The 10,012-nt window shown below is 40.7% G+C and overlaps 1 protein-coding gene across 1 annotated transcript in view; it reads right to left on the reverse strand.

Moving 5' to 3' along the window:
- Positions 1-6,882, reverse strand: part of LOC112069652 (serine/threonine-protein kinase WNK1-like) — a 62,982-nt gene extending 56,100 nt beyond the window's left edge. The window contains 2 exon segments of the mRNA XM_070438642.1: positions 1,726-2,937; positions 6,749-6,882. Of these exon segments, the coding sequence (XP_070294743.1) occupies positions 1,726-2,469 (744 nt within the window). The 5' untranslated portion in view covers positions 2,470-2,937; positions 6,749-6,882.
- Between the last annotated feature and the right edge of the window lie 3,130 nt (positions 6,883-10,012).

Below are 10,012 nucleotides of genomic sequence, written 5' to 3' on the forward strand. Positions count from 1 at the left end.
CCTAGGACCATGCCTCAGGACTACCTGGCATGATGACTCCTTGCTGTCCCCAGTCCACCTGCTCCAGTTTCAACTGTTCTGCCTGCGGCTATGGAACCCTGACCTGTTCACCGGACATGCTACCTGTCCCAGACCTGCTGTTTTCAACTCTCTAGAGACAGCAGGAGCGGTAGAGATACTCTCAATGATTTGCTATGAAAGGCCAACTGACATTTACTCCTGAGATGCTGACTTGTTGCACCCTCGACAACTACTGTGATTATTATTATTTGACCATGCTGGTCATTTATGAACATTTGAACATCTTGGCCATGTTCTGTTATAATCTCCACCCGGCACAGCCAGAAGAGGACTGGCCACCCCTCATAGCCTGGTTCCTCTCTAGGTTTCTTCCTAGGGTGTGGCCTTTCTAGGGAGTTTTTCCTAGCCACCGTGCTTCTACACCTGCATTGCTTGCTGTTTGGGGTTTTAGGCTTGGTTTCTGTACAGCACTTTGATATCAGCTGATGTAAGAAGGGCTATATAAATACATTTGATTTTAAATAAATAAATTTGATGTAGTAGGTACTAAACGGTCAATAAGAACACATTGTCAAATTCCATTTCAAAAAGCTTTGCTGCATTGTGCACAAATGAAGATGACCCTTATATTCAGGAAGGGGTCCATCCTGATTGAAAATATATTGTTATCCCTAGGGACAACACCAGAATCACAATATTTTTTCCATGGCAAAAATGAAAACACAAAGCAGGCCACACTTTGGTCCTTTAAAAACCTTCGGTATGTAAAATAGTGTGCTATAGCCTGGAAAATAAATCCATTTGACTCTGGATGACAACATAATGACGTTTGTTTCCAACATTAGGGATGTTTTCCTAAACAAGTTAAATCCCCTGTGTTTTGTTTCCTTGTCACAACACTAACGAGTATCACAATATTTGTATTGTCCCAACCCTAGTCAGCTCTGTAACATTGCGGGCTAGATCTCAGAGAGGAAATGCCAGGAACTTGACTAATGAGATAAGGCCTATAATAAATACAAAGGTGAGGGTTTGGAAGAACAAAGGAGACATTGCACTAGTGTACTAAACTAATATCAGGAGGATTATTAGCAAATATTTTACAACAGATATTTGATACGGCTTTGAGATACAGAACGCGCATTGGCCATTGCGATTGCATAGGCCTCATTGGGCGGTAGACTACAACTGCAAAGTTTTTTAGGATATTACATTTATTAATAGACGGCTACTAGCAGTGGGTATAATATTTAGAGTTGGCAATCTAGCTCATGTTTTTTAGTTTCCACTTACTCAGTTGGTGAATTACCCCCTAATAAATTAGCCTATGATATCAGTGCACATAAAGTCGCATGTAAATTTGCATCACCAGAGCATGGCAATGTGAAGGGGCATGCTCGGATGACTGTGACTGATTTAAAACACCCGAGGGTGTGTCACCGGTGACACCCACAGTTAATGTCCAAATGCCCTGAATGTGACTCAGACCGCATGACAGTACCACAGTCACAGGAAGGAAAGATAGGTAGACTTATGGGCCTAGACTTCAGTAGTCATGAAGGGAGGGATTTGAGGATACAAGTTTATTAAATAGATAGTATTGAGATGCAGGTAGCTTAGTGGTTAGAGTGTTGGGCCAGTAAACGAAAGGCCTAGTTAAATAAAGTTTAAATAAATAAAAAATGAAAAAGCCCATGCTCTTACCTGCAGCTCACACCATGCCACCTCCACTGTGGTCTCTGTGTCCAGGCCCTTGTAGACAGTCTTGAAGGAACCACGTCCAATCTCAATGTCAAACTTCAGGAAACGCCCATCCGGCGACGTTCCCACCGCTTTCGTCTCTGCTTCCTCAATGTCATCCTGCACCTTTTTCTCTGCCTCTCTCTGTTCAGCCTCCACCCGGGCTTTCTCCTTCTCTTCCTCCCCCTCTTCCCTCTCCTTCACTTCACCGCCACTTCCAGGTTCTGTCGTTTGGCTTGGCGGTAGGGCAGCTAGACTGTTTGCTGGCTGAGCCACTACTGCATCCCCATCACAGATATCTTGTACTACGGCAGCCTTCTGCTCTACAAACACATCTACCTTCACTTCTCCTCCTTCGCTCTCCGTCACAGTCACACGGGGTGCAGGTCTTGGGGTAGGGGGTGGACCGGCAGGATGGGACACATCTTGCACGGGGGGTACAATGGGCGCAAAGATAGGGATTGTACTGGGTAAGGGGAGGTCAAGGGCGGTGGCATTGGAGTCACTGATGACGCTGCGGCGGAAGAATGGTCGATATTCGGCAGTGCAGCGATCGCGCTCCATGGTGTGGTGGCGGTGCCTCACCTCCACTGCCACCCTTTCACCAACAAGTGAGTCCGAGCCAGATCCGTTGTTTACGTTGCCATCACCACTCTTGGAAAGGGGAGCCAGGAACTTCACCATCTTGTCGTTGGGCTTTTCCGACATCCCACCACCCAACGCGAGAGTGAGCGGATACGATTCAACAGAGAAAAGAGAAGTCAAACTTCCTCCATACAGGCTTTGGAATGAAACAAATCTATCTGGTCAAAAAGAAAAAAAATGTTTTAAAAATGCCACTAAACAGGAGCTTGTTTTGCAGATCTCCCTCTCCTATTCCTAGCTGTGTGCTTGTTGCTTTAAAACAGTCTGCAGGTGTACAGGGCTCAGCGTCTGGATGGAGGGTGTTCTTTTGTAGATGGAAACGAACAGAACACAGTCACGGAACAGGAAAAGCTGATGCTGATACACAAGACCCTTTAGATCCACACCATCCATGCTGCAAGAAACCAGGTACAACCGCGATCCATCATAAGGAGCCACCAGGGCGGGGGAAAGAGCTAGACTCTGCTCCAAGCACTGAGCTTCACTGCAGGCAACGACAGGCCACACACTGCCAGCTGAGATCAAGTGTCACTGCAGGGGGAAAGAAGCAGGGAGAGATGAGATCAGTATTACAATAAAATTCAGGGGAGAAAGGGAAAACTGTTTTAAGGGCAGGCGAGGGGAGGGTTTGGTCAGAAAATCTAGAATTCCTGACTTATCAGGCCAAATTCCCTCAATGAGTGCAAAGAGAGGTTTGAGGAATGTCTGTTTAAAAAAAGTTGTTAAGAAGCAGTACATTAGAGTGAATATCTGTAGCTACCTTGTTGTGGTGGTCAAGTGGCAGACAGTTATCTCAAGCTTTACAGTACACAGCAGAGTAACAGTGATTCAACTAGGTAACTAAATATCACAATATTTACACATAATACGACAGTAGCTTCGTTGGCTTGTACGTTGTAGTCAACTGCATTCAACGCCGACCCAACAGCAGCTTTGAAACACTACAAGGTTTTATGCAACCCTCTGTCCTAGTTATGTCACACTATTATGGGTCTAAACCACATCGATTAAACCCCCTAGAGTCGATTGACACACCTGTGCCTCACAAAGTGACGTCATTTTGAATATTGAATAGCTCCGTGTGTTTATGCTAGAGACTTACTGTTTCTTGTAGTGGCTGCAAATCAAGGCCCTCTTTCCGCCGATATAAAGTTTACGCCTATTCCATAACATGGGAGCTTGTGAAAGTGGCCTTTTTCTACACGAGGATCCAGACAAGAAAATTATCACGAAACCGTCTGTAAAACCCGAACCGTCTGAGTTACAAACTAATATGTGACAGTGTCGGTTGTTTGGCTATACGACAACCACAAGCTTTACAACAGTCGTCTCAAATCTGTCACTGACATCGTAATTTTGAGGTCATCTCACAAAACCGACTGTCCAGACCGAACCATCAGAGCTACACACCAATATCGAAAGGGGAGACTCACAAAGGTGTCGGTTGTTCTGCCTAGTGGTTAGAGCATTGGACTTGTAACTGAAAGGTTGCAAGATCGAATCCCCAGCTGACAAGGTAAAAATCTGTCGTTCTGCCCCTGAACAAGGCAGTTCCTAGGCCGTCATTGAAAATAAGAATTTGTTCTTAACTGACTTGCATGATAATGCACGGCCCCATGTTGCAAGGATCTGTATACAATTCCTGGAAGCTGAAAATGTCCCAGTTCTTCCATGGCCTGTATACTCAGCAGACATGTCATACTGTTGCGCATGTTTGGGATGCTCTGGATCGACGTGTACAACAGTGTGTTCCAGTTCCCGGCAATATCCAGCGACTTCGCATAGCCATTGAAGAGGAATGGGACAACATTCCACAGGCCACAATCAATAGCCTGATCAACTCTATGCGAAGATGTGTCACGCTACATGAGGAAAATGGTGGTCACACCAGATACTGACTGGTTTTCTGATCCACTGACTGGATTTTTGTTGGTCACAAGGTATGTGACCAACAGATGCATGTTTGTATTCCCAGTCATGTGAAATCCATAGATTAGGGCCTAATGAATTAATTTCAATTGACCAATTTTCTGTATATGAACTGTAACTCTTTGAAATTGTTGCATGTTGCGTTTATATTTTTGTTGCGTGTGAGATATATATACACAAACAAAATAACTGATTAAATATTGAATTTTGCATTTACTGCTATAGCCCATAGAAATGTATTGAGTAACACATTCAGATTTGACAAAACATAAAGTAAATTAATCATTAGGAACAAGGTTTTGAAGTGAGATCTATATCTGAGAGGGAAAAGAACTGAGAAAAAATAAATGTACACCCATGTTTGGTCATATTATTTTTGGCACATTTTACCCCCAATGCATGTTTTACAGCCTGGTACTTGGTTACCTTCAGACCACTCCCCTGAAGATTACCTGCTGGCCACTAACAAGGATGTTAACAAATTTGTGCACAAAATTAGACCAACCTTTTGGTGCGTATTGAACATTTCTGGTATCTTTTATTTCAGCTCAAGAAATATGGGACAAACACGTTACGTTTTTATTTTTGTTCAGTATATATTTTTGTTATACCTACAGGGGTCCTAAAATCCAATGGCTAAATGATACATTTTATGACAATCTTTAAACAATTCTATATGCTAGCTTTGTAGATATTGCGGTCTAAGGGCTTAGACCTACACGGCTTAATTTCTGAGCTTTGTAGAGAAAATCGTGTGATTCAATTCAGCACAACCTATTTGTGCATGTGCTACACTTATAAAAAAATGTGACATTGATGAGTCAGTTATCAATGTGAAATGCTTGACGTAAATTTGTTAACATTTTCTAGCTAAATAGATAACATTAGCGACCAAATATACTCAACGCACAAACCGCAGAATTTCGCAACATCGCGAGACTTCCAGGAACGCTTGCGAAACAGACCTGGGTTCATAGTTTGATAAATCAATTAGAGAAGTGAAAGATTACTTCTTAGCTGTTCATTTTCTCGAACTCTAAAGTAACAACCTTGATTATAGCTAACGTCATAACTAGTTGATCACGTTATTAATCCCAACCTCGTGAAAGTGAAATGTTTTAATTTCCCTAAAAGCAACTTGAAGGAGTGCCTTTGATTTTACAGCCTACATATGCGCAGTTCGGCGCGAGACGACCGTTACACCTATTTATATGCATGAGTTTAGCGAGCCAACGTCGCCTGCAATCAAAGATTTTACAATTGTGAATGGAGATTTATATTGGATTAACAGTTTTAGCCTAACTTTTTTTTCTATTTTCCCCTAAAATGACATACCCAAATCTAACTGCCTGTAGTTCAGGCCCTGAAGCAAGGATATGCATATTCTTGGTACCATTTGAAAGGAAACACTTTGAAGTTTGTGGAAATGGGAATTGAATGTAAGAGAACATAACACAATAGATATGGTAGAAGAAAATACAACAAAAAAAAAACGTTTAAAAAAAAGTCTGTATCTTCTTTCGACAAACGTTAGCTACTAGTTAGTTAGCTCACCATCATTCCATGGCGACTGCGCAGTTAGCTAGCTATTATTATTAACTTACCTAAAAATGAGTGATAGAAATATAAAAAGTTTCTAAACCCAAAGGCGCAACATTGCAAGACCTCCGGGAATGCTTGAGAAACAGACCAATCAAACCAGAGAAGTGAACAATTCTTACTTGGTTGTTCATTTTCTCAAAATCTAAAGGCGCAATCTAGATTCAAGCAAATGTCTTAAGTGGTTTAACATGTTATTACTCCAACCTCGTGAAACTGAGAAACTGGCACGTTTTTATTTTCGTAAAAAAACAACTATATCACAGGAGTGCCTTTGAGTTGACAGCCTGCACATGCGTAGTTCTGCGCGAGACGACCGTTAGACCCGATGACGTGTTTCTACGCATGAGCTAAGGTAGCCAAGGTCCCCATGATATCGCCTACTAGTGTGATCGGAGAAGCAGTTTTAGCCTACCTTCACACTGTACTGTCTTTGGAAATATCTCATAGTTAACTAACTACTTTAAGTTATCGAGCTACGATGGTGCTTGGTGGCGACTAGCAACTTAACAGTTAGCTACCCCAACTTGATAAAATAACAATTGATTAACGTTTGTCAAATTACATTATCGTGAAATCGAAACGATAACACAAAACAATAATAATACAAAGACAAAAAACGAACATGAGATTTGGCACTTGACTGTTTTAAAWCTGTCTGATTCGCGTTGGCTAGCTGGAGCGAGAGTTCTTTGTTAGCCCATCTCCGCATAGAACATCGAAGGACAGTTCCGCGTTGCCAAAACTGCGATTTCTCTCCCGCTCATAGAATGCTAATAATAATAGAAATACTTTAATCGGTAGTTTCATTTACCGTTGTATGGTCAAGTTTCCATCCATAAGTAGCCATCAAGCTGTGAGAAAACTCTCCGAGACGTTTGTTTACCCAAGAAGGTCCTTGCCAAAGGAGCCGGTTGGAGCCTTCCAAACACAAACAGGCAGCGTCGATTCTTCTTCTTTGGGTTTATTGGCGAACTACACGAAAATTGTCACCACCAACTGGACAGGGGTGAAAAATTCACTAAAGAAAAGTAAATTCCACTGTCTACAGCAAAGCTCAAATTAACATTATTCAACACAAACTACGAAAGAAAAAAAACTGTGTGTGTATATATATAAATATATATATGTGTGTGTGTGTGGGCCAGTGACATTTAAAAAAAATTGATTTCATTTTAAATTCAAGCTGTATCACAACAAAATGTGGAAAAAGTCAAAGGGTCTGAATACTTTCTGAAGGCACTGTACATCATTGGTACTGACTCGTGTGGTCCCATTCTGTCGAGCCTGAGCAGGGGATTTGAGGTTTCAAATATTTACAGTGTATTTACAGTAAAATATGTACAGTGCCTTCAGAAACTATTCAGACCCTTTGACTTTTCCCACATTTTGTTGTGATACAGCTTGAATTTAAAATGAAATCATTTTTTTTTTTTTTGTCACTGGACCATACACACACTATACCCCATAATGTCAACGTGGAATTATGTTTCTTTTACGAATTCATGAAAAGCTGAAATGTCTTTAGTCAATAAGTATTCAACCCCTTATCATTTTCATTTTATGTGACTTGCTAATTACATATTTACTCCTGAACGTATTTTGGCATGCCATAACATGCCAAAATACGTTCAGGAGTAAATATGTGATTAGCAAGTCACATAATCAGCTGAATGGACTCTATGTGTGCAATAATAGTGTTTAAAATGATTTTTTAATGACAACCTCATCTCTGTACCCCACACATGCAATTATCTGTAAGGTCCCTCAGTCGAGCAGTACATTTCAAACACAGATTCAACCATAAAGACCAGGGAGGTTTTCCAATGCCTCACAAAGAAGGGCACCTATTGGTAGATGGGTTAATAAAAATTGGGGATTGATCAACAACTTTGTAGTTATTCCACAAATCTAACCTAATTGACAGAGTGAAAAGGAAGCCTGTAAAGAATACAAATATTCCAAAACATTTTGCAACAAGGCATTAAAGTAATACTGCAAAAGAATGTGGAAAGGAATTAACTTTTTGTTGAAAACAAAGTGTAATGATTGTGGCAAATCCATTACAACACATTACTGAGTACCACTCTCCATATTTTCAAGCATAGTGTTGGCTGCATCACGTTATGGGTATGCTTGTAATTGTTAAGGACTGAGGAGTTTTCAGGATAAAAAATAAATGGAATGAAGCTAAGCACAGGCAAAACAATCCAAGTGTGGAAAGCTCTTAGAGACAGACTTACCCATAAAAACTCACAGCTGTAATCYCTGCCAAAGTTGCTTCCACAAAGTATTGTATGTACATTTTATATTTCTACTTATCTAAAAAATATATTTCTGTATTTCATTTTCAATACATTTGCAAAAACTTTCAAAAACATGTTTTCACTGTCACCCATCAACCAATAGGTGCCCTTCTTTGCAAAAAAATCTAAATTGATTTCATTTTAAATTCACGGTGTAACACAACAAAATGTATAAAAAGTCAAGGGGTCTGAATACTTTCTGAAGCCACTGTACATCATTGGTACTGACTCGTGTGGTCCCACCCTGTCGAGCCTGAGCAGGGGATTTTAGGTTTCAAATGACTGAAGGAGCGGGAATATATATATATATCGTTTTTTTTGTGGTTTTTTTTCGTAGTTTGTGTGGAATAATGTTAATTTGATCTTTCCTGTAGACTATGGAATTTACTTTTCTTTAGTGAATTTTTCACACCTGTCCAGTTGGTGGCGACAATACACATTTTTGCGTGTAGTTCGCCAATAAACCCAAAGAAGAAGAATCAACGCTGCCTTTCTGTGTTRGGAAGGTTCCAATCCTCTCCTTGGCAAGGACCTAGTATGTGTAGATGGGTGAGAATTTTTTTTAGTACATTTAATCCATTTTTAATTCAGGTATGAAAACTTTCTGAAGTTCGGAAAGTATTCAGACCCCTTGACTTTTTCTACATTTTGTTACATTATAGCCTCATTCTAAAATGTATTGTCACGCCCTGACCATAGTTTGCTTTGTATGTTTCTATGTTTTGTTTGGTCAGGGTGTGATCTGAGTGGGCATTCTATGTTGTTTGTCTAGTTTGTCTATTTCTATGTGTTTGGCCTGATATGGTTCTCAGTCAGAGGCAGGTGTTTGTCGTTGTCTCTGATTGGGAGCCATATTTAGGTAGCCTGTTTTGTATTGTGGTTTGTGGGTGATTGTTCCTGTTTCTGTGTTTGTTCACCATACGGGACTGTTTCGTGTTCGTTAGTTTATTCGTTATTTTGTTTGTTTGTTTCAAGTATTCTAAATAAATATGAATACTCACCACGCTGCGTATTGGTCCGATATCTCCTACTCCTCCTCAGACGAGGAGGACGAAGACAGCCGTTACATGTATTAAATAAATAAAAAATCCTCAGCAATCTATGCACAATACCTCATAATGACAAAGAGAATACATTTTTTTTTGCAAATGTATTAAAAATAAACAACTGAAATACCTTATTTACATAAGTATTCAGACCCTTTGCTATGAGAATTGAAATTGAGCTCAGGTGCATCCTGTTTCCATTGATCATCCTTGAGATGTTTTTACAACTTGATTGGAGTACACCTGTGGTAAATTCAATTGATAGGACAATTTTATTTTATTTGTTTTATTTTTATTTGTAAAGGCACACACCTGTCTATATAAGGTCTCACAGTTGACAGTGCATGTTGGAGCAAAAACCAAGCCATGAGGTCGAAGGAATTGTCCGTAGAGCTCCAAGACAGGATTGTGTCGATGCACAGATCTGGGGAAGGGTACCAAAAAATGTCTGCAGCATTGAAGATCCCCAAGAACACAGTGGCCTCCATCATTCTTAAATGGGAGAATGTTGGAACCACCAAGACTCTTCCTAGAGCTGGCCGCCTACCCAAACTGAGCAATTGGGGAAGAAGGGCCTTGTTCAGGGAGGTGACCAAGAACCCAATGGTCACTCTGACAGAGCTCTAGAGTTCCTCTGTGGAGATGGGAGAACCTTCCAGAAAGACAACCATCTCTGTAGCACTCCACCAATCAGGCCTTTATGGTAGAATGGCCAGATGGAAGCCA

This window comes from Salvelinus sp. IW2-2015, unplaced genomic scaffold (genome assembly GCF_002910315.2).
Source record: "Salvelinus sp. IW2-2015 unplaced genomic scaffold, ASM291031v2 Un_scaffold1068, whole genome shotgun sequence".
Taxonomy (NCBI): domain Eukaryota; kingdom Metazoa; phylum Chordata; class Actinopteri; order Salmoniformes; family Salmonidae; genus Salvelinus; species Salvelinus sp. IW2-2015.